The sequence below is a fragment of the Stenella coeruleoalba genome (assembly GCF_951394435.1).
Source record: "Stenella coeruleoalba genome assembly, chromosome: 2".
NCBI lineage: Eukaryota > Metazoa > Chordata > Mammalia > Artiodactyla > Delphinidae > Stenella > Stenella coeruleoalba.
The window spans coordinates 104,990,979-105,015,757 of NC_137147.1; the positions used below are offsets into that span (position 1 = coordinate 104,990,979).

The following is a 24,779-nucleotide window of genomic DNA, read 5'->3' on the forward strand; positions in this document are numbered from 1 at the left end:
GGTGGCGGGAGCATCAGGGGAGGAAGAGATGGGGGCAGTCCCGGGCGGAGGGGCAGGGCAGTAGGAGCAGGAAGCTGGGACGGGGGAGGCCCCGTGGAGAAGTACAGGCTTCCTGGCCGGTGTCGTGGGTTTGAATCCTGGCTCTGCCGGGGCCTGGCACACTAGCTCCTCTTTCCCCATGTGGGGACGAAGAGTCAAGATCTCAAATGAAACCTGTTCTTCCTCCCGGGTCCCGCCTCTGGGAGACAGTGGCACCAGCACCCACGCCGTCCTCCCAGCCAGAGAGCCGGCCACCCCTTGGTGCCTCCCTCTTAGGAGGCCAGGGCCCGGAGGCAGGCCCAGGCCCCAGCACACAGCCTGACTCGGGGAGGTGCTCACTGAAGGTTTATTCAATAAAGACCACAGAAAAGACTGTCAGTGGAGCTTCCTCCAAATGGGAAAAGCAGCCCTTCTGGGAAGAAAACATTCTTGGTCCATGTGGCGCTGAGTCAGTTAAAAATCATGCTTAAGGCACATGGCTGGTGGTGACCTCTGTGTCAGAAGACGTGCGTGGGCTTGTTGCTCCATGGAATTCTTCCTCGTCGTTTTCTTTGGGTTTCCAGGCTCAGGGCCCTGGTGGGGGGTCTCCCACCGCTCACTTCCTCCAGGGCAGGGTTTTAGGCCCCAGGCTGCCGGGTCCTCCCTCCATCCACCAACCAGTCGCTGCTGCTGCTGCAGCCCCGGCTCACACCAGGGGGATGGGGTAGGAGGCGCAGGCTGCCAGGCCGCACATGTTCTTCCCGCGCTCCAAGAGGAAGTACCTGCACAGAGGGAGGGGCTGAGGCGTGGCTGGCGGCTTCCTCTCCACAGGCCCTTCTGGAACCAAGGTCTGACTCCAGGGATTAGGCCCTCTGAACTTGCTCACAAAACAGCAGTACTGGGTTTATCTGACCACCAGGAAATCTCTGACCTGTGAGTAACTTCTCCTTCCCTCCACCTGGCTGCCCCCTGAACTCTCTTCCTTATTCTGTCCATATCTAACTGTCCCAGAGTTTGCTGAGGGCCCCGTTCTTAGCTCTGCCTAGGCCCTCATGTAGTTATTTAATCACCACTGGGACCCCTCGGGTAACAGATGAAAACCCCCTTTTCAGGCGAGGACACGGAGTCTTAGAGAAGAGACAGGGACAAAGTCCCATCAAGGTATGTACCCAGGCCACCTGATTCCAGCCCCATTCTAGAAGGAGGGGCTGTCAGCCATCAGGTAAACTTGGTGCTTGGATTTCTCACCCACAGGCCCTCCCAGGTGCTGGCTTAGTCCCAGCAGCGTCCTGTGTTGTGAACTGTTTCCTAGTGGTGGTCATAGAACCTCCTGAGCCAAATGGACTCCTGTTCCGGACACAGAGTCATCAAAGTCTGGGGTCCAGGATGGGAGAGGGGCTGCTGGAGGCTTCTTCGGGGTGTGAGGGTTACATCCTCACGCTCCCCTCTTCCTGGCCTGGGCTAAAGGCTCTGTTTAGCAGCCCCTTCTTGGAAGCCACATTTGAGGTGGAGGAGACCCCCTGCACACTCCGAGGGCCCCCAGACCCGAGCAGTCACGCCCCGTCCCAGCACACGGGACCTGGAAGCTGCTTACCCCTTCATTCCCCACTGGGGACCCCAAGAGTTCTTCACGATCCAATAGGGTATCCCATTTTCTTCTCCATACCCAACAGCCAGGACTGCGTGGTTTACTTTATCTGGAGTTTTATGACAGGAAGTACTGGAAAGTGAAAATGAAAGAGGCTTGAAATATGGAAAATATGTGGGACTTCTGTGGCGGTCCAGGGGTTAGGACTCTGCTTCCACTGCAGGGGACGTGGGTTGGATCCCTGGTAGGGGAACTAAGATCCGGCCTGCCGTGCAGCACAGCCAAAGGAAAAAAAAAAAAAGGTGAGTCGATCACATCCAAGAAGTGAATTAGAGCAAGGTTTCCCAAAGCGGGGACTGGGAGGCAGTTAAGGTGGTGAATTAACTCTCGTTTAGTCACAGGGAAAGAGAAGTATTCTCTTCAGCCCCTTGGGTTCTTCTCACCCAAAGGAGCGAGATTTAGCGTGGTGCTGGCCCAGCTCTGACACCTGACGCTTTCCGATGCCTCTTTCATAACAAGGAGAGAGCAGCCCTCCTGCTGCACCTTCTGAGGGCAACAGTGTCCGGCTGGAGTTTCACATGGCATTGCTTTGTTGCCACTGTATGTAATTTTAAGATTACCTTGTATTTGGGACAATTACACAGGTTTCTCATTTTAGCTAGTGAACTGGTTCTCATGAGGAAATTCTGAAAATTTCAAGAGGACAAACTGCAGTGGTCGTGTGATCACTGAGCCGACGTGTAACTGAGTTGTTGGTACGTGCCAGGCCCAGGGACGAGGTGCGAGACACCAGCAGCGTGCAAAACTCTGCTCCTGGATTTAGGACGCCTCCTTCGACAGGGAGGATGGCAGAGAGGCTACTTCCATACAGTGGACCGAGGGCTGTGACGGCTGGGGGGCTGACAGGAGCCCGAGGAAGGGGATCCAACCAGGTGGGAACGGGGTGGGGCAGGGGCAAGGCTTCCCTGGGGAGGCAGGGGACTCGCATAAAACTATGAGCTCTTCAGTGGGGCAGGGGCACGGGGTGGAACAGGGAGGACGCGGGTGGCTTTGACGGGAGATGAGCTTGGAGAAAGAAGGACCAGATCACGAGGGTTTCCCTGGCCGAGCTAAGACACGAGATGGGGAGATGCTGGAGGATGGAGAAGTTGGAGTGGTGAGAAGGGTGTTCCCGAAGGCTGACTCTGGCTCCGAGTGGAGGACGGACCAGCGGTGAGGGCACAAGGACAGAGCAGGAAGGAAGCAACGGTGGGCACAGACACGGGGAGGGAGCGGAGGGCACGCTTCTGAGCAGTGTTAATGGGGCAGCGTCTGGTGAGGGACGGAAACATGCAGGATCTCAGGTTTCCACGGGCCATCCAGCTTGATGCTGCGGCGAGGCCCTTAGATCTGTGGGTCTTAACACCCGGCAGAGACCAGGCTGGCGGATGGAGACTTGGAATTTCTCAGCAAACAGCTGGCCGTGGAGTTCAAGGAGTGTGTGAGAAGAGGGCAGAGCGCTGAGGAGAAAGCCCTGGAGGACACCTGCACTTCGGAATGGCCAGATGACAAGGGGCCATGAAGGAGATGCTACCGGAAGTGGCCGAACTCATATTGCAAAACAGGGAAGAGGCCTGGGTGAGACGACACCAGTGTTAGAGAACTCGGGCTTCCTGAAAAACCCTGCGGTGGAGGCTTCAGCACGGGATTCTGGTGTCTGAGAGCAGCCATTTCCTATTTCACATCTTCAAATTTCTGAACACAGGTTTTCATCACGAGAGGCAGCTCTTCTGCTGAGGAAGGGTGAGCTCTGGGCTCAGATGAGGGCCGGGACCCCAGCCCTGACCAGCCATGTGACCGCCTCTCCTCCTCCCACTTGGGGACCGTGGATCCCGACCTTCAGGGCTGCAGGCTGATGCACTGGCGGAAGGGGCGAAATGCCCACCCAGCCCCTCCCCGGCTCACCTGGAGTAGACACCCTTTTTGTACATCAGAAAGTCATCAATCACCTCGAAGGCAAAGCTCACAGGGTTGTACAGGGCCACCGCCTCCACCATCGCCTCCTCGTCGTTCTGTGGACAGAGGGGCCGACAGGTGGACACACGTGGCCTCTGCCACCTCCCCACCCCACTTGTGAAATATGGCCCTTTGCCCCAAAGTAGGGGACAGAGGCTCAAAGCGATGATTCTGAGGAGGGAAGAGAAGTCTGTTTTTGGCCAAAAAGCTGCCGCCAAGGGGGAGCTGCCCTTCCTTACAGCAGAGCCAAGCCCTGGGTATTGGGGGCTGGTATGGGGGCCCCTGCCCTCTTGTGCCTGAATGGCCGGGATCCTTGGGGTTTTTTATTTGGCTTGTGGGCCCCTCCTCCCAAATCCTGGCTCCCCTGTGACCTCCCTCGGCTTTGCTGGGCTGGACCGTGTGCTCCTCTCTCTCCCCCTCCCTGCTCTGCTCCGAGGGAATGCTGCACCCTTCCGGGTCAGGCCCAGGGTACAGCGTGGACTCATTCACTCGCTCACTCACAGCCACATACCAAGGCCCTCCCATGGACCAGGGGGTACAGAGATGGGTGTGACTCCCCCACTCCCACCCGCAGGAACCCCTGCACCCACAACGCCAGTCTAAGGAGCTTTTTTTGGTAGAACTCAGGGGTTAGAAGTCCATGAGCAGATAAGGCCCAGACGGTGGTAGAAATGTGTGTGTGTGCCCGAGGAGGATGCATCCCCATCCAGTGGGGAAGGTGGCATGAGGAAGTCAGAGGCTTCCTGGAGGCTGCGGCTTTGGAACAGAGCTGCAGAGACTGGGCGAGAGCAGCAGTTGCAATCACCGGGGGAGCTTTACAAAATCCCAGTGCCCAGGCTGCGCCCCAGACGATTACATCAGCATCTCCAGGGTGGGTCCCATGCAGCAGGATTTCTTAAAGCATCCCTGCTGGGACCCACTGGGTTAGCGTGAGCTAAGGAGGCCATTCCCCTGGCTGGAGACTTAGGGAGTTGAAATGAGGGTGAGCTGAGGCCAGGGCTCTGCTGAGGGAGGGTCAGGCTGGAGGGGCTGGGGCACCAGCTCTTCCTCCGTCCTGCCTCCCTGGAGGGGCAGGCAGTGACACGGCTGCAAAGAGCAAACGGCTGCCTGATAAGCAAGCCGCTCCCTTCCCTGTGCTCAGAAAAGGCCTCGTGAGCACAGACAGGTCAGGGCAGATGAGACCAGGAAGGCACGGAGGCCTGCTCGCCTAGAGGGGGAGCATGTCATGGAGTTGTCGTTCCTGTGGCCATCCCTCGGCCCTGCCAAGGAGGGCCAGACGCCAGTGCTGGCCTGCTCTTAGGGCCCTGCAGGTGCCATGGGCAAGGCTCTCCTGGGCACCAGGCAAAAGGGATACCTTTGAGCTCCCGGTTCACTGCCTAATGGGATACGAATGGGCCAGAGTCGGTCAGCCCTTGGTGAGTGTATCTAAGAGAAACTGGCTCTTGTTTTTTTTTTTTTTGGTGGTACGCGCCCTCTCACTGTTGTGGCCTCTCCCGTTGCGGAGCACAGGCTCCGGACGCGCAGGCTCAGTGGCCATGGCCCACGGGCCCAGCCGCTCTGCGGCATGTGGGATCTTCCCGGACCGGTGCACGAACTCGCATCCCCTGCATCGGCAGGCGGACTCTCAACCACTGCACCACCAGGGAAGCCCACTGGCTCTTGTTTGAAGATAAATCTACCATAGTCAGAAATATCCCAAATACAGGGTGTAGATTTTGGAATGACATGGTTTCCGTTCAAATCCAGCTTCCACTTCTAGCTTTGTGGCCTTGGGCATGTTACTTAACCACTCTGAACCTTTCTTCACCTATAAAATGAAGGTGATAATGACATTTATCTCCTAGGGCTGTCTTGGTAATACATGCTAAGTGGTTGGTATAGCTCCTGTCAGCACTCCATAAATTTCATTACTGTTGCTGACTGCATGGCGCCTGCTTTAATTAAATGGTAGCTACTGTCATTACACAGTCATCATGTTTGTGATTTACGCACACATTTGTGGGCACACACCCTCAGCCTACTGCTCTCATCAGCACACGTCACACCTACACACACCCGTGGAAATATTCTTTCACTCTTTATGCATGTTCGCCCGTGCTTGCAAACATGCAAACAGTGGAGTCACGAGGGCTGTTCACACTTATTCCAGCTCCCTCTCGGACAGAGTACGGTTTGTACTGTACTGAAGTTATGGACTTCCCCGTCTACTTGAGGTTAGGTGTGGCTGTGTAACTTGTTTTGGCTTTAAGAGCCAATGCATAATTTACCACTCTTTCCGTCTGCCTGGGTCCTGGAGTGAAGCCAATAACACAGAGAACAGCCCTGCTTAAACCAAGGGACACGTCACACGAATGAGACATAAAATCTGATTGTTTTAAGCCATCCAGAGTCTGGAGCTGTTCCTGCAGCATAACCTGGTTTATCCTGACTGACACACATTCATACTCCGTGCATTCACATTCCATCTCTCACACACATACCCGACATCACACACATCCTCACATCCTCTTTGGTAGGATGGGGATTAAGTTTTGCATTTTACAGACAAGAAAACTGAAACACAAGATGGAAGAGTTGTACAGACCCAGGTCAGAACCAGAGCACCCGAATGCTAGTCTCTTGCTCTTTCCCTCCTGTCTTCCATCCTGCCCCTGTCATGGTGATTGAGATTCAAGGATAATCAAAACTCTTGAATCAAAGTGATGTGCTGCTCAGAAAGGCTGCCCTGCAGTGCCCATTGGCCATCTGACGGCAGTGGAGACTGGCCTCCTGATAGAACACATTCCCTATCCGAGAGAAGGATCGGTACTCACCATTGTGATGTTGGCTACATCCTTGACAAAAGCAATGGCCTTACTGGGCTGGAACTTGCACTCACCATCCTGTTCAGGGTGGCAAAGGTCATGGGATACAGGTTAGGGATGCTCGGCCCCGGGCTGAGACTTCAGGCCTCCCCTATGCAATTTGATAACATTTATAAAGCGAAAGCTACAGGTCCCAGGGCCTGGGTGATGAGGTCACTTGTGAGGGAACTAGAGGCCTCCTTGCCCTCAAGGACCTCACAGTCTAGTGGGAGGAAAGGGTCCTGTGCTGGCTTTGGCAGAGGTGGGCTCGCATGGCACCTGCTGGGAGCACAAGGAAGGGGCCAGTCTCAGCCCAAGGAACTTCACCTGCAAGAGGCAGGCGCAGAGGACACACGGAGGGAAGATCAAACCCTTCTGAGGCAGGAGAGACGGTCAGGATGACAAGAAGGCAGGACCTGACGTTTAGGAACCAGCAAGCTGGGGGTGGGTGGGAGCATAAGGCTTATGAAGGGGAGAGTGAAGTAAAAGCCAAGACTGGGAAGACAGATCTGTGCGACGTGGGGGGAGGGCAGGCCTCGAAAGGCAGGCCGAAGAGTCTGGAGTTTCTCTTGCAGGCCCTGGGGAGCCTTTGAAGAGTTCTGAACAAGGCAGGGTGTGGTCAGAGCTGAGTCTCAGAGGCCACTCTGGCGGCCCCTGGGTGGGTGGGTGGGGGGCCAAGGAGAGGGCACCCACAGTGATCTAGGGTGAAGGGAAGCCAAGGTCCGAGTGCAGGCAGGGACACAGAATGGACCAAAGGAGCAGATGCGAGAAGGTCTAAGATGGTCAGAAGGCTGACTGAGGTGAGGTCTGGGTCAGGGAGCCGCCCCAAGAACGGACCACTGGCCGCCAAGACATTTTAGGGAAGGGTGGTCCTCCCATCGCCGAGAGGGGAGATACAGGAGGAATCCCGGGTTTGTGGGACAGTCGAGGTGCCCAGCCGTGCAAAGGCGGGGTTGAGGTGATGGCAGGGGAGGCCCTGGACAAAGTGGGTGTGGGCCCAGGAGTGCTGTCCGCACGAACGGGGAGGGAAGAAGCCAACAGACGGCGTCCCGGTGCACTCACGGCAGGGCGGGGCAGCCTGACGGTGCTGCCACCCACAGGGCGGTAAGAGGCCCCCCCCCCCCCCGGCTGGCTGACAGCTGGCCTTGGGCAAGTAGAGGAGGGGAAAAAGTGAGCTGCAAGAGACAATTCTCAGAATCCGGGTGGAAGTGGGGAGTCCTCCAGGGGGATGCAGGGGAAGAGATGTGTTCTGAGGCTGGGACAAGAACGGAGATGGGGAGCATTGCAGATCAAGAAGACGGAGCCCAGGCTGCCCAGAGTTACCTGGCCCTTGTAGGGGTAGGTGTCTTCACCCATGATGCCCTTGTTGTACCGGATGTACTCGAAGGCCTGGCTGGGGAGACCCCTGCAAGAAGCATACACAGCTGTGCCTACCTGAGACTGGCCCCGATGGAGGCGGGGCCTGCAGGGGCTGGAGCTTGGAGACGTTTGCCCTGGCAGGGCTGGGAGGCCGTGGTTGGGGCATGTCCCAGGGGCAGAGAAGTCTCCGAGGGGCTAGCAATGCCACCCTGTTTGCCCGGCCTCAGGATACAGCTCAACAGACTCAGAAGAGGCTATCAAGGAGGGTCCAAGGTCCAGCCACACGTGCTTCCGTGGGACAGAGACCTCTGGAAGCCAGGCCCCTCGCTCTGTCAGGAAAAGGACCCGACAGGATCTGCCCAGCTGACTGTCGTTGCCACCACCGTGCCCACTGGGCCCCGCCTGGGCAGGTGCTCTGCAAACGTGACTTTCCAACCCCTCAGAACCCCGGGAGGTAGCTGCTGTTACTTCTTGAAGCTCAGACAGGCTGAACAACTTGCCCAGGGCCCCAGAGCTACAGCCAGGATCTGCTTCCAAAGGTGGATCTTCCACCTCGTGTTGCCTCCTGGAGTAAAGAAGACTCAACAGCTATCCAGCCACGACTCCCCATCAATCGCCTGTCCCTTCTGGGTTTTGTCCAGAGCATCTGTCACCACCCCACCTGCGGCACAGCTAGACCATCAGCTGCTGTATCCCTCGTGCCTACATACAGGGCAGGTGCTGTCGTACTTGCTGCATGAACGAAAAAATGAAGTAAACCAAAGCAAACATCCCTCGGAAAAATGGTGGGGCCCCAGGATGCCCTTTCAGACCTGTGACGGGTGGTGTTTATAAGTTGCAAAGAGGAAAGAGACCAAAAAGCCATGAGGCTAACCATGATATGATGGTGGACCAGCAACTAGGCCGTGGCTTCACCCCCGACTCCCAGACGCAGCCCGAGCGTGGAGGCCCTCGTGCTGGCTCTGTCAGAGCAGGTGGAGCACCGGGCCTTCCCAGGACTCGCCCGAGAGAGGGATGGGCCGCAGGTAGGCGAGCGGAGGCGAGGCTGGGAGCGTGCCCTAGGGGAGCACGAGGGCCTGGCTTTACACACGTATGTTCTGGGAAAGCCGCTCATCCCGAGGAAAGGTCTCAGAGCACGTGAGGAGGAGATGAGGGCTGGAGACACAGAGAAACGTGGGTAAATCCCTAAGAACCCGTGGGTCGGGGGAATTCCCTGGCGGTCCAGTGGTTAAGACTCAGTGCTTTCACTGGACTCGGGTTTGATCCCTGGTCGGGGCACTAAGATCCTGCAAGCCATGTGGTATGGCCAAAAAAATAAATAATAAAAAAAAAAGGGCCAGGAAAGCAGGCCCAGCAGAGACGCAGCCTTTATGCCTGAACCCTGCACCACATCTACAGGAAAGCTCCTCGACGCGACCTGCCAAGCTGGGGTGGCTAGAGCTTTAGAGAACCTGTGGAAAGGCCAACCAGACACCTGTGTGTGGATCTTGGTTTTGGAGGATGATGTGCTTCTCATTCTATTAATTCTTTCGGCCACTCGCCAGAGGCCTTGGTGGCCAGCGAGGCCAAGTGTGCTATGGGGTGAAATCCGGGTGACACCAGGGAACGAGGGTGGATCTTGGAACCAGCCAGGCCTGGGCTTGCATTACAGCTCTGCCCGTTCCAGCTGAGGGACCTTGGGCGTGTTAGGTGACCTTCCCCCTCCACAAGCGGGGCCGATTTTGCTCCCACCGAGGGCAGAGGCTGTGGCAGTGCCCGGCCCGTACGAGGCCCGACAGAAGTGACCCCAGGAAATGAGCAGGGGCTTTGCCCCCCCAACCCCCACCCCCACCCCCCACTCCCCGCCCCCCACCCCGGTCAGGGCCGTACCCTTGGCAGCCGTGATTGTTGAAGTTCTGGGCGCAGTCCACCAGCTGCTGCTCGGCCTGGAGGGAGGAACGCACGCCCGGTGAGCTGGGCGCCTCCAGCGCCCTGCCTCCCGAGTGGACCCACGCCTGCGGCCCCGCCCGCCCGGGGCCCAAGGGCACCAGATGCTAAGCTCCCGGAGAGCAAGGGCTGTCTCCCCAGCAGCCGGCCCCTGTCGGGGAGAAGCTCAGCGATGGCCTGGCAGCCAAGCGGGCAGGTGAGAGGACACGGGGGGCCCTGGAGGTGTGCACGTACGTGTGGCTCCTGGGGTCCCGTGGTGGCAGATGGGAGGGGGAGGGGACAGGCCTTCCCTCAAGCCGGTTCCTGGCGGCCCTCACCAGCCTTGCCGGCCCCTCTTCCCCACACAGGAGGCAGCGGCTGGGCAGTCACCCCTCACTCCAGGGGCTCAGGGGTCCCTGCTCGCTCTTCCCTGCCTGAAGGTGACCAGCTTGAGAGGGGCCACAGCTCCTACAGGGCTGCCTCCCAGGCAGGCTCTGCTCTCGGAAGGCCCCAGGTGGCCACACCGAGGAACACCCCGACCCACCCAGGGATGAGCCCTTGGGCCATCTCCTCAACAAGCCTCATTCCTTCTGAAGTGTCAGCTGAGGTCTGCACGCTGCATGTCCGTGAGGCTGGGACACCTGAAGTCCAACTGAAATGGCACTGTCAGCAAAAGCCACAAAGAAGCCTGACGGCCCAGGTCTGGTCCTCCGAATCAGGCCTTGGAGCGAAGCTGTGACCCCTCTCCCGCATCCCTCCCCCAGCACCATGGCTGATTGCTCACCAAAGAGGGCAGCCTCCCAGTTGCTATGGCGACAGCAGACTCCAGGGCCCCGGTGGTGGAGAAGGTCCAGCAACTGCCACAGCTGCCCTAGAGGCCAAGGGGAGGGGGAGGGAGGTCAGGGGCCAGGACCCCGCGGGCTCCCGTGACTTCAGCTGACAAAGCCCTGGCCCACACTGTCCACGCTGACCCTCACGAGGCCCGCGAGGCCGGCATCCTTCTCCCCGTGTTGCAGACGAGGAGGCCGAGGCTCGCACAGGGGAAGCAGCAGCCGCCACCACTGATGAGTGCCCGTGCACTCCCAGTCCTGGCCCCCCGCTACCAACCCCCACCGGCCTACACGCCAGAGCCCTCCCTCCCGACCCCATTCTGTGCTCTTCTGTTCCTCGGAATCTTTTTTTGGCATGCGGGATCTTAGTTCCTCGACCAGGGATGGAACCCACGCCCCGGCAGTGGAAGCGCAGGGTCTTAACCACTCGACCGCCAGGGAAGTCCCTCTACTTCTGAATCTTATGCTGATTCCTCTTCTTCCCACTGTCTTCCAACAGAAGGCCTCGCCAGAGTCCTGTTTCTAGAAGCTTCTCTATCACCTTTCCACCTCCAATCTCACCCACAGTCCCAACTGTTAAACTGACAACTCCCCAAACGCTCAGCCCTCACCTCCACCCAGGCCCAGACACCCTGTCTCCCAGATGATCCCACCCGTATACGCCCCAAACCCCTCAGACTCTGCGTGTCCTGACCCACCCGTCCATCTCCCCGTCCTCTGCCACGGTCACTGCCGCTGCCCAGCCACCTTCCTCCCGGCGCCTCCCGAGGGCTCAGAGTCGGGCGCTGGAACCTGCCAGCCTGGTTCAAATCATAGCTCTGCCCCACACCCACCGTGCGACCTGGGCGAGCTGCTGCCCACTCTGACCCTCGGTCTCATCATTTGTAACATGGGAACAGCCGTGCTTGCCTCACAGGGCTGTTTGTCAGAGGGGTAGATGAGATCCTGCCCGTCGTGCAGTTACCCCACGGGCTCCGTAATATTAGCTGTTGTTTGTGTTTTTCTCTCAGCCGCATCTTGGTCTCTGTTCTGCCCCTTGCTGGTTCAGTCTTCCATATTTTACTTCTGAAACTTCTCCTAAGATTCCCGTCCTCGCTGTCCTTGTTGAGTCCTCACTGCTGTCTCCCTGGAAAGAGCCTTCACCCTACCCCGGGCTCCAGTTCTTCCTCTCAAAGCCTTCCCTCGGCAGGGAGGGAGGGCCTGGTCAGAGCGTCTCTGGCTGGTCAGAGGCTGGGCTTGGCCGCCACTGCAGGAGGCAGGGCAGGGCCGAGTGGCCAGCACTGGCCTTGAGCAGAGACCTGGATGGAAGGGCCCTCTGTCATCTGCTTGCCTTGTACCTTCAGCGCTTCCTCCTCTGTAAAGTGAGAAACCCTCAAGGCTGCTGAGCTAATGTCAGATCCGGTCGCCGTATCTGTAACCGCATGGTGTCTACAGTGAGAGACCACACACACCCATAAGGGTAATCGCCTTGTTCTGGCCCCTCCACCCCGGGGCTCCGTCCTGCCCGAGGGTCAGTTAACACAAGGACCCGGAACGTTCTTGGCAGACTTCCCCTTCTCACCTGCCCACAGGGTGAGCAGGTTTCGGGCTTCCACATTTAACGCTTGTTGCTTTGAACGGTCGTGGAATTCTCAGATGGTCTAAAAGCTGCCTTTGGGGCTTGGGGCAGAGGGCTGACTTCATTCTACCCCTCCGACTGCTGGGAGGGGAGACTTGTCTTGGCTTCCAGATGCTGGTTTAAACGTCTAGATCACTAGGCAGGTTCTGGGAACCCAGTGAGCCTGGGAGGATTTGGAGCTATGCCATGTGGCTTTAAGGAAAGGGAGAAAATGTTTCTCATGGAGAGTTTCAGTGGAAAGCAAAGTGCTTCCAGGAGGGAAACCTTCACCTGTATTTCCTGGGATCGAGAGGTCGGCATCTTCCTGAAGAAGGCCACTGCACTGTTACTTCCAGGGGACAGCAAGGGGTGGGTCCAGTCTCTCCAGGACAGAGCAATGTGCTGGGACCCTCCAGCCAGCGGCTGGGTCCTCACCTCTGTGAGTGCGGGGAAGACGCCGCCACTCCCCTTGCCAGGCATGCTGTGCCCTGTGGGGGTGCTCCTGAGAACAGGTCTGAAACGCTGGGTTCCATTCTGTTCACTAACCACCTGCAGCTCCCTTGTGGGAAAGCAGCCAGCCAGGGAGGGGCTGGGCCCTGGTGCCTCGTGCAGCGTATGGAGGACGGGGAAGAAAAGATGTGTGGGCAATAGGAACGGGGTCCCGGTGTGCAGTTACTGAAGGGCACAGAGAACGTGATGTTTTGGGTGACTGTAGAAGAGACCTAGGGCCAATGGGGAACTTTACACAGCGGGGTGGAACAAGGGGGATGCGTAAACTTCAGCCCAGTGAAGAAATACACTTTTATCCCCCAGAGCCAGCCATAAAAACAATGACCTCCCAGCCTTTCAGAGGAAGGCAGCTAGAGAGATGATGAGAAAAAAAATAGAGTTGGGGATATACTCTCTGTGTTTTGGGATTCTTTTGAGTTTTTCTTCCTGGCATACTGCCTGAGAATGTGGCCATTTGGCGTGTGTGGGGGGAAAGGTGGGATTGTCATGCATACCTGATTTTTCACTGGTGAGACAAAATTTCCTTTTTTCCGCCAGTCCATGGAGGGTGGGTAGGGACCAGTACCCCGAAGGTAGTTACCTTTGGTGGCTGAGCAATTCTGAAACAACGAATTACATTTTTTTCAGGGGGAAGAAGAGAAGCCGTTTTGATGGAAAAGTATGTAATTAAAGTGGAATCACCAAGAGAGAATAAGAAAGACTGTAGCTGTCAGAACCATCCCACCTCCACCCATTGGTTCCAAATGCTAAATGACAGGTCCTTCTGGGAGCCCAGATTGGGGGTAGTTAGGACGGGGTAGGCGGATTTAGCAAATACAAATACAGTTCACTCAGTTAAATTTGAATTTCAGATAAATGATGAATAAGTCTGTAGTGTCTGTCCTGTGCAATATTTAGGATATACTTATGCTAAAATATTATTTGTTGTTTATCTGAAATTCAGTTTTAAGGGGCAACTGTATTTTCTCCAGCAACTCTAAGTTTGGGGTCTGCATGAGGCCATGAGCATGGACTGACGAACTGCTGGGAGCTGACACGTCTGGATCCCCCAAGAACCTGGGGGCCCCCAGCTGCAGCTGGGGAGGGGCCGAACCGCTCTGGAAGCAGAGCGGGCTATGAGCTGATTCCAAAGGTTTGAGCGAAAAGACTCAGACTTGGTCACAATGAATAACACCCACCTGAGGTTCTGACCAAAGATACTTGCGTTTTAATTCAGCAAAGCTCATGTCTGAAAACTGGTTCAGTCCCACTGAAAAAGAGAAGGAAAAAAAACGAACAAAAAAACACAACAAAAAAGAGGAGCTCAGTAAGTCACTAATAAAGAGAAAAAATAATGAAACCCCACATTCACATGTGTCCGATTTATAGCCCCCTGCAACTTGGCTCCTTTAAATTTTTAAATGTCATGTACAGTTGACCCTTTCAAAAAAAATTTTTTTTTAATTTATTTTTTAGTGAAGTATAGTTGATTTTACAGTTGACCCCTGAACCGCATGGTTTGAACTGGGCAGATGCACTTACACACAGATTTTTTTCAGTAGCAAATACTGCAGTGCAACATGATCCCAGGTTGGTTGGATCCTTGGATGCAGAACCGTGGAGACAGAGGAACTGGGTATACAGAGAAACCGTGTATATGGAGGGCAGACTGTAAATTATACTCAGATTCTCAGCGGTGCAGAGGGTCAGTGCCTCTAACCCCGCATTGTTCAACTGTAATTCAATATATCAAGGTCAACTTCACTTGCTTCAGAATTCCCTGGGGAGCTTGCCTTCTCTTTCTTTTTCTTTCCTTTTTTTTTTGTAATATTTGTTTATTTATTTTGGCTGCGCCAGGTTTTAGCTGTGGCATACGGGATCATTGCTGCGGCATGTGGGATCTTTTAGTTGCAGCATGAGGACTCTTAGCTGTGGCATGCATGCGGGATCTAGTTCCCTGACTAGGGATTGAACCCGGGTCCCCTGCATTGGGAGCGCAGAGTCTTACCCACTGGACCACCAGGGAAGTCCCATGGGGGAGTTTTTCCACAGTACAAATGTCTGGGCTGCACCCTGGAGATGCAGATGTAATGGGTCTGGGGTGGGGCCTGGGCACCCATATTTTTAGATACCCCATCAGTGAGTCTGGTGAACGGCAGGGTACAGAACCAGCACACCTGCGCCAACTGCCTGCCCACCTGCCACCTCCTTCAGTCTTCCTAACCCGCGAGGGGAGCGTTATCCTCTCTACTTTACAGTCAAGTAAAACTTCAGAGCGGGGTCACATGTCAATACTGGGCAGAAGTGAGATTCAAGCTCTGGTTTCCTTCCACCTCATGCTTTTGCCCACAACACCAACGTGGCTGACACTGCCGTCATTTCTGAGCCCTCAGTATACACGCAGTGTGTGTGTGTTTCTAGTGAAACTGACCCGGAGGGAAGGCAGATGTCCTAAGAGGCTGCTCGAGTCCAGGGCACATCTCTAAAGAGGCTGCCCCGACAGCAATCCAGGGGCTTAGCATCTGGGCTGGACCCACAGATGGCAGGAACAGGGCAGGGCTTCTGTACACCTCCCGTAAACTTCACAACCATCCAGGGGTACCAGCATCGTCCTAAAGCTACAACCCCTTGAATCTCAGAAAATAATGGCGGAGCCAGAATCTGAGGTCAGCCAAGCCCAGCTTCAGAGCCTGGCTTGCTGCTCCGTCCACCCCAAGCCCCTAGTGGGCCCTTTAATCAGTGGCGCCGCTCATTGATTTCCTTCCCCGTCTGAGATGCTCCCTCCTGCCATGGGCGAGAAGCCCGCAGGAAAGGTGCCCCACGGTACTTTTGAATGTGTGGTTCCCGGCGTTGTGGGCATTGATCTTCCTCCAGTTGCTGACAAACGCCTGCAGCCTGTGGTGGTACTCCTCCGAGCTGTATTTCTTTTGGTACTGAAACAAAACACATGAGCAATAAGTCACAGAAACAGGATGCAGCTCACCAGAGGGAGACAGTTTTGTTTTCTAAGAGGAGGATGGCAGGTTTTCTTTCTGCCACGATTCTCAGGCCAAATCTGTAACACAGGCAGGACACTGCCCTGGGTCTCTGTGGTGAAAGTCAGGAAGTTACAAAGCAACCCCCCCCGCCCCCGCCCCGCTGCCTCTGGGGACCTGTGGCCAGAATGAAGCCCATGCAGCTGCCAGAGAGTCAGCCAAGAGACCAAGAGGCCCTGGTGAAGGACCTGCCAAGTGCAGGTCACCTCTGGACGCCGCAACTGGTACTAGGTCAAGTTAATGGCAGACATCACCATGTTTCAAAAATACGCACACTAGCGTTTTCCAACTGATTTTGCAGCAAACACACAATGTGACGTGAATACAAAATACAGAAATGAATCTCAAGGCTTGAAAGGCTGCTAGCCAACTTCATCACTGGGGACCACTGTTTGGAAGGAATTCACTTAACTGAATCGTTCCCAGCGTTTGACCGATTCCCGGTTGGGAAAGACCCAGGGAGATGGGGTTGGAAAATCCCTCTTCATTATCTCAAATCCAGCACAGTTTCGTTTGATAACAGGAAACTTAGTGAAGTGAAGAACTTCAGAAAGAAGTTGGACACTGACCTGCAACATCCATGACTTAAAGTGAAACTTCTCTGCAAAAAGAAAAAAGAAAAAAAAAAAATTAGGCCTGGGTGTCTCGCAGTAACGTCTATAGCCAAGTAGGGCACATCAGAACTGATTTGCATTTTAGGGAACTGGGCTAAATTTAAGCACCCAAAATGGTGTTATCTAACGCTGAACGTGAAGAGGAAGTCAAACTCTTACCGCTTTTGTACTCCAAATTAATTTTGAAAAACGACATGCCATTAACCTATGGTATTAAAAGTCAGGATAGTGGTGGTCCTTAGTGGGGGTACAGAGGGGGCTTCTGGGGTGCTGGTGATGTTCTATGTCTTCATCTGGGTGCTGGTTTCACGAGTATATTTAGATTATGAAAATTCATTAAAATGCATATTTAATGATTTGTGCCTTTTTCTGCGCTATACTTCAGGAAGAAGTTAATTTCAAAACCTATATATCCCAAGTGTGGGCAAAATTTTGTTAAAGGGACAGATGGTAAATATCTTAGACTTCGCTGTCTCTACAGTCTGTTATAACTACTCAACTCTGCCCTTGTGTGTGAAAACGAAGGGGTGTGACTGTTTCAATAAAACTTTATTTACAAAAAACGGGCTGGCCAGTCATTTGTAGACCCCTGCTATATCCACCCTTGTACATTTTTAAGCTATCTAAAAACTGCACTTCAAATGTTCATAGATGCAAAGGATGTATTCCAGCTTATTGTAAAGAATGACATATAAAAATAAGAATGTTACATCATTCTTTTAAAGCTAGCCAAAAAGATCCATGATACCATCATGATTTGATATCCACCATCAGTAACATGAACAAGCCCTTCTATAAGAGCTGGATATTTCAGATAGTTTCTTTTTCTCCTTGAACTCCCATCTCCACCCACATCTCACAGAATTTTACCCTAAGGGAGTATCTGTTTATACTTGGTCGCTCTAGCATCCTTTTATGCAACAACAAGAACAGAAAGTATAAATTTAAATTACTGTTACTCCCTGTGACCCATATGCCTCTGACTATTATAAAAATTTATTCTGGATTAAGTCATCATCATCACCATCATTATTAACACTGATTAAAACATGTCAAATATACCTTATGAAAAGTATTTGTTAAACATAAAAAGTAAACTTGTATCGGAAAGGCATCTCTTAATGAGGTAAATTAAACTTTACTAACAACCCCCCTCCCCATGGATTTATATATTCATGGGTGACTATTACCGAGTTTCTTGAATGGGTTAGCATTAATTCTGGTCTTTGCCTCAGCCCTTTAAAAGGCTTGAGAAATTCTGCTCAAATAAACAGGATTGTTCATTGCTTATTGCTTCTGGGAACAGAAGGCAATTTTTAGAGCAATGTCACTCAATTCCTTGCACTCCTTCCTACGCCCCAAATCACATGGTGCTCTATTACGCAACATTATTTCTAGGACCCCAGCAGCTGATACTTTGGTGAGGTCCTCTCTTCTCTTGGAAGTAAAGGGTTTGGAAATAGATTCCCTGTCTGTGCCGGTATCACTTGGAACTTTTTTGTGTTTCCCCACTGATCCACACCCCACAGTTTGAAGATCACTGTTGTATGGAATTTAGGATCGCCCCTTGTGGGTCACAGATCTGTTCCGGAAAGCAAGTGATAGCCATTTTCCCAGGGGAAGAAATGCACATTTCCCCAATATATGCCCTGCGTGGGGTTTCAGAGGATTGCAAATCCTAGTTAAGGCCCTGCTACAGCGGATGGCTTCAGAGGAAGACAGATTTAAGGCAGATGGAGTTTAGGACAACTGACCAGTGTGTGCCTCCAGAGGTTTCAAAAGCAACAAGCAGGTGTGAAAACCCAGTATTTAGCAAAAGAAAAAGCCAGAGATGACCTTGGGCGAGAAAGATCTCTGGTGACCCTTCACCCCAACCTCAGATAGATCCATTTCAATCCATTGTGACTTTTGGAAGAAAGCACACATCCTTTATGTACTGCCCTGTCTCAGGGGACCACGTGGGAGTGTCTAGAACAGGGATTAGCCTGTTTTTGTATGGCCCACGAGCTAACAGTGTTCACACTTTTGGATGGTTTTTTAAAAATGACATTTTGTAGCACCTTAAAATCATTTGAATTCAAATTTCAGTGTCTATAAGTAAAAGTTTCCGGGAATACAACCTGCTTATTCATTTGCACACTGCCTAGGGCTGCTTTCAACACAGGTAGCTGCTACAGAGCCTGTGTGGTTCACAAAGCCTGAAATATTTACTATCTGGCCCTTTACATAAGGAAAAGTTTGCCAAGCCCTGCTTTGGTGTTAAGACGGCTTCCAGCACCAGCCCTCCTCCTCCACGCAGGACACAGCCAGGGTAAAGCAAAGCCCTGGCTTGGGGGCAGCTGGGTTTTCCTTAGGTTGGTACTGAGCTGGAGCTGGGTGTCCTCCCAGGTCTGCAAGACTGGGGGACTTCCTTGGACAAATGGGTCGGGAGGAATAAGGCAAGATTCTGGTCGAAAAGATTCAGCCCCAGTGATCTCTGTCCCATCCCCAGGCTGCTCTTTGGCTACAATTCTTTGTCCTCAGGGTGAGGGGGCTGGTGGTCTGCTGAGGTCAGAGCCTGTGGGCAGTGGGCAGAGGCTGAGGGTGGGGAGTGGCAGGGCAGGAGGGAGGCTGCAGGGGCGAGCCTTCAGCCGGGGGAGGTGGCTGGACCCCCAGCAATAGAAGGGGTGTAAGAACAGCATGAAGCTGGGCCACTCACAGCCCACCTGGCCATAAGGGGGAGCCCTGGGGCTGGGCCTTACCACCCTGAGCCCTTGGAACAAACACCCTCAGTCTTCAGGGGCTAAAACTGCTATTGCTCTAAGTGCAAGTCACTCCTCCAAACAGCTCGTCCAGCCCATTGTACAGACAGGCTCTCAAGGCACCTCTGGGGATCCCCTATGTGCAAGTCCCTGGAAGCTACGAGGAAAGGCTGGAAAGTCCCTGCTTGCCTCCGGCACGGGCAGATCAACGTCCTCTAAGTCTCCAGATGGGGGGTGGAGGGCAGAAGAGGCCGCAGACTACTGTGGCGTACTAGTCTCTGCAGCGCCCCGAGCAAAGGGGACCCTGGGCACCTAGCCACCCGCTCCTCTGCTCACGCGAGACGCCCGCCCTCCAAACCTCTCCCTCTCCCTCCTCCCGCCCCCCTCCCCGTCACACAGGTCACCCTGGCTGGATCCCTGTTACCGACCCGCAGAGCCCTTGAGCCTCGGGCCTGGGAAATGCGCTGCCCGGCTGCTCCCGAGCCCAGAGTCCCCACCCACCCAAGGTCCCCAGATTCTCCGACCTGCCGGGCCCCTTTCCGGGGGCGCTCGTCCCCGTACCTAGGGAGCTCACTGCCAGGTCGGCGGCGCCGCAGGAGGTGGGACCCAGGAGCCAGGCTCCGCCGCAGAGCAGCGGCAGGATGGCCCACATCGTGGCGGTGGCTGCGACTCGGCCGGCGCACTGGCTCCGGAGGCCGCGGGGCAGGCAGCCAAAAGCCGCCTCGGCGGGGCGGGAGGGCGCGAGGGGCGGGGCCGGGCGGGAGTCGGGGGGCGGGGGGAGGAGGTGGGAGGCGGGGGGAGGAGGCGGGAGGCGGGGGGAGGAGGCGGGAGGCGGGGGGAGGAGGCGGGACCCTGTAGGACTGCCCGGAGCGCCAGGCTCGTGGGAGTGGAGCACCTTCGACCTCCCGTCCTGGCCACATCAACTCCCCTTTCTCCTTCTCTGCAATGAAGGGCAGAGGAGAGTTGGACCGCTCCGTGCGGCGGGGTCCTAGATCTTCTGGTCTGTCAGGACTGGCAGGCACTATGGGCGAGGGTGGTGCCTGTCCCCACCCCAGAGCCCCCATCTCCCATCCTCATTAATCACATTCCCCTGGTTGTCCCTTGAGCCTTGGGATGAACTTAAACTAGAGGAAGTAGATAGCAGTTTTTATGAGCTTGTTCCACCCCTAGCCCCGCCCGCCCCCCCAGAAAGTCTAAAGTCTTTCTGCTGAGAAAGTCCTATTAGCAGCTGTAGAGCCATTTTTTCTTTTTTGCAAATCTGAAAAAGGAAGAATATGATTTATAAGAGTCTGGGTGTGAGATAAATAAAACAATGAACATCTTCAATGAAGGAAACATGCACAGGGGTTGCTTCAAGGGAGAGGAGAGGATGATCAGACCTGCCTGCAGCACCCAGTGGGACCAGGTTCTTCACTTAGGTCATCACCCTGCCAAGTGGCAGGTTGTGGACCTGCCATTTTACAAATGGGGAAACTGAGGCTCCGAGAGTTGATGGTAACGTTCCCAGTAAGCGTGCAGAGGGAGTCTGAACCCAGGTTTGACCTACTGCACTTGCTCACCCTGCTCCTTTGCAGCCCGAGGCATTTCGGTGTGGTCAGAGCCTGTTAGGGCTGGCCTGTCAGATCTGAGCTGTCTTATGTCTCCCTCCCTCAGACAGGAGGAAACCTAGTTCTCACCCAGACTCTGCCTGTGAGGCTCCTGGGGAAGCAGATTCCTGGAGTTCTGTCTTGGGATTTGACTAGCAGGTCTGGGTATGGCTCTGGAATCGGCACTTACAGGGCTTCAGGGTGACCGCTCAGGGTGGGCCCTGAATCTGCATGAAGGTTAGCAGTGCCAGCAGACACTGTCTTTTCAGATAAAGCAGATCTTTGTCAGTTTATAAATCAGCCCCTGTCTGGATGCCCCTTGGGTGTGCTTTGAGGCAAATGTCTGAGAAAAGACCCTGCATGGTTGCTATTTGGAAAGTTAAGCCCCTGGCTTTGGGATAAAGGTGTCCAGCCTCTGGGATGGCCTATCCTTCAGGTGTGCAGGAACCACCTCATCTTTCTCCCCATCTGAGCCACCTGGAGAGTGGCAGGACCGAAGGCCCTAGTATTAGACCTCAGACCCCAAACTCGTTCCCTGTGCTGGGTCTTCAGTGACCCTCCTTTGTGGTTCATTCCAGAAGGCCTGAGATATGAAAGGCACTGGCCTGGTCAGTTATAGACTAATGTTTGGTTCTAGTCCTACTACAGATTCACCATGTGACCTAAGCCAGTGGTTCGCCCCCACAGGACCTCAGTTTCCTCATCTGTAAAATGGGAGTAGGTGCCCTGCCTCCCAGAGTGGTTAAATATAGTTTTACAGTTTAGTTATAGGTAAAACACTGGACCCAAGCACGGCACCATAATAGTGACTCACCCCAAATACGGGCTCAGTCTTGGGCTCTCTCTCCATCGTTTGCTCCCTGCAGCCACTTTCTTGGTGAGTTCATCTACTCCTATGGCTCCAGCCGGGCGTCACCTCTGTGAGGGTTTCTTTGCGGTCTTGGTCCTCTGTATTCCCACAGAGGGGAGGTTGAGGACTGGTGCTGGACACAGAGTGCCGAGCCAGGAATGGTGGGCAGAATTCTAGTTTCCATCGCTCAGTTATTTGATCGAACACAATCTACAGGCTGCTGGGCAGGGACTTTGCAGGTGGAATTAGGCTTCAAATCAGCTGATTTGGGGGGATTATCCTGTATTAGCTGAGAGGTCCTGATGTAATCACAGTGGCCATTCAGAGCAGAAGAGGAAAGCGGGAGGCTCAGAGAGATGAGGCAGAGGGAGGTCAGAGCTCTTTGAACCACGAGAAGGACTCTACCCACCATGGCTGGCTTTGACGGGGACCCTGAGCCAAGGACTTTGAGTGGCCTCTGGAAGCTGAGAATGACCCCAGCCCACAGCCAGTAAGGAAACGGAGACCTCAGCCCCACAACCACATGGAGCTGAATTCTGCCAACGACCTCAATCAGCTTGGAAGCAGATTCGTCCTGCGGCATCCGCCGGAAAGGAAGGCAGCCTTGCTGACCCCTTGCTTTCAGCTGTGTGAGACCTGGAGCAGAGGAACCAGCCAAATCCACGTGGACTTTTTTTTTTTTTCGGGCACACCACGTGGCAAACAGGATCTTAGCTCCCCGACCAGGGGACGAACCTGTGCCCCCTGCAGTGGAAGCATGGGGGTCTTAACGGCTGGACTGCCGGGGAAGTCCCTCCACGTGGACTTCCGACCTCTCTACCTGTGAGGTAATAAATTTGCATTGTTTTAAGCCTCTTAAGTTTGTAGTAATCTGGTCCGCAGCAATAGCAAACCAGTACATCAGGTGAAATGCTCGAGCTGACTGGTGTCTCTGGTGATAGAGGGCCGGGCCTGATCTCGGGCTCCTGTGCCCCATTTTTGCACTTCTGGAGTCTGGGGAGGGCAAGAGGGGAGAGCAGGTCTTATCCTCCACACCCAGGAGTCATTATCTCCTCTAGGGATGTGTTAGACTCAGTGCCGAGCGCTTTACATGAATGAACTTTCTTAATTCTATTGATGTTTTCCCCCATGACATAGATGAGGTGACTGAGACACTTAAGTAACTCATCTGTGGTCCCACAACTAATCAGTAAGAGAGCTGGGGTTTGAACCCCTGGCTAACTGAGTCCAGAGTTCTCCACAGGAGTGGGCAGCTGCTCCACGGAAGCAGGTGAATGAAACTGAGCCTGGAGGCCTGCCTGCCTTCCTGATTGTCCAGGCCTAGAGTTCCCTGACGCATCAGCAGAGCTCAGGCATCCAACCAACCCCAACCGCAGCTCCTGGAATCCTCAGTCAGTGCCTCCTTCTTACTGTTCTAGGAATTATTGCCCACCCCACCTCCACTGATCCTTTTTCTTTAGGCCAAATCTGCTGGTCATTCCCCTCTTCCCCTCAGAACGTTATCCCCTCCCCAGCTATTACCTACGGCTTTAACTGGTTTCCCAGATCACTTGTCAGAGTCAGCATCCCGGCAGGAAAACTGGGCCCCTCACCAGACTTATTATATTTCTGCCCTCTACCTCTAGCATCTTGTAATAATAATAATAATTGCCATAATAATGTAATATTTACAATAACTACCATTTACAGGGATTTTGTTCTTTAATGCTCATAACAGCCCCGTGAAGGTTCTTTGAGAATGCACACAGCCACGTTCTTGATAAAGAAATTAGATTTGGAGAAGTTAAGTAGGTCTGCTGGTAGGTGATGGAGCTCTTTTCACACCCACATGCTGATTTTACATAGTAGGTAAGCAGAGGTCTGGTTAAGTGGTTTGGGTGGATGACGGTCTGTAAGATGCAGAAGTGGATGAATGGATGGAAGTAGGGATGGATGGATATACGGGAAAATGGCTTTATGGTTGAAAGACTAAATGGATGCTTGGTTGGAAAGAAGGAAGGATGGATGGATGGATGGATGGATGGGATGGATGGGTGGGGGCTTCCCTGGTGGCGCAGTGGTTGAGAGTCCACCTGCCGATGCAGGGGACACGGGTTCGCGTCCCGGTCCGGGAGGATCCCACATGCCGCGGAGCGGCTGGGCCCGTGAGCCGTGGCTGCTGGGCCTGCGTGTCCGGAGCCTGTGCTCCGCAACAGGAGAGGCCACAACAGTGAGAGGCCCACGTACTGCAAAAAAATAAATAAATAAAAATAATCATAATAATTAAAAAAAAATAAATGGAGGCAGGGTCAGAAGAAGCCTCATTGACGGATGGATGGGTGGATGGATGGATTGGATGGATAGATGGGGATGGGTGGAAGGATGAATCAGTGGATATAAAGATGAGTGACCAGAGAGTTTGTAGAGTGGGAAAGGTAACGAATGCATGAGGTGTATAAGTCTGCATCAAAGAGCAACTTCGGTTGGATCGTAATATGAAGTTGGACCTCTTGCTAGCTCCATTGTTGATGAGGAGACATCCTGTTTAGTTATCTTGATTATTTCCCTTGCCCTGAGTCAGAGAAGTCAGCCTGACAATGTCCTCCAACTGTATGAGAAGGCGTTGTTTGTCCCCTAAGAAGTCAGGGAACATGGGAACCACCACTGGTTTTGTTTTAAGCCCTGAAGATGCTGTATTCACATCCAAGAAAGTGTGAAGGCTTGCAGAAAAGTCCAGAAGCTGTGTTTCATTATGGCCAGGACTGGGGTGAAGCCAGTAAGGTTATGTTGAGCAAGTATAGGGTTTTATCCTGTCATTGTTTTGTTTCTTCATGTGTGATATTTTGTTCATCATAGGGATTTGCATTAATTTTTGTTATTTTAAAATACTGCATTAAAATATTATGCAATAAAAATATCATGACTGAGTTTTTTGGCCCTCCCTTAAATGTTACACCTGAGAGGGTATGTTTCATTTCTTTCACCCTCGTCCTGGCCCTATGACGGAGCACCAGTTTCTGGACTTTTCTGTAAGCCCCTGTACTCCTGTGCAGGGGAAACTTATCCCTGTTCGGTTTGCTTCACTCTTGCATCTGCAGGCGGCAGGAACTCAGGGGCTGGAGCCCAGAGCGTGTCTGCCTCCAGGGCCTCCTTCAGTCACTTGTTGTTCACACATTCTCCCCATCTACACTCCTTTGTTTTCACTTAAGACCTTCTATGATATATCCCTACTCTGTTTGCAGCATCCACTGCCACTGCACTCCTCACCAGTCCACAGGTGAGCTCCCTGTTCTGGGCACAGCCCTACCTCCACCCCCCTCCTCCTGCCTTGTCCTCTTGCCTCCACAGAA

At 53.9% G+C, this 24,779-nt stretch overlaps 1 protein-coding gene across 2 annotated transcripts; it reads right to left on the bottom strand.

The window, feature by feature from the left end:
* Window positions 1–59: 59 nt before the first annotated feature.
* CTSH (cathepsin H) lies at window positions 60–19,700 on the bottom strand. 2 transcript variants are annotated; one of them, XM_079907162.1, is made up of 12 exons: window positions 19,576–19,700; window positions 16,229–16,260; window positions 15,452–15,557; window positions 13,824–13,894; window positions 13,140–13,244; window positions 10,493–10,579; window positions 9,673–9,728; window positions 7,768–7,849; window positions 6,415–6,483; window positions 3,551–3,657; window positions 1,613–1,738; window positions 60–800 (listed from the first exon to the last, which is right to left on the bottom strand). In XM_079907162.1, exons 1-12 carry the CDS (start codon window positions 19,664–19,666, stop codon window positions 725–727), a joined length of 1,008 nt encoding a protein of 335 aa, XP_079763288.1. In that variant the 5' UTR covers window positions 19,667–19,700; the 3' UTR covers window positions 60–724. The 2 variants fall into 2 exon arrangements, with proteins under 2 accessions (XP_079763288.1, XP_079763289.1); XM_079907163.1 differs by having other exon boundaries at window positions 62–800; window positions 19,539–19,590.
* Between the last annotated feature and the right edge of the window lie 5,079 nt (window positions 19,701–24,779).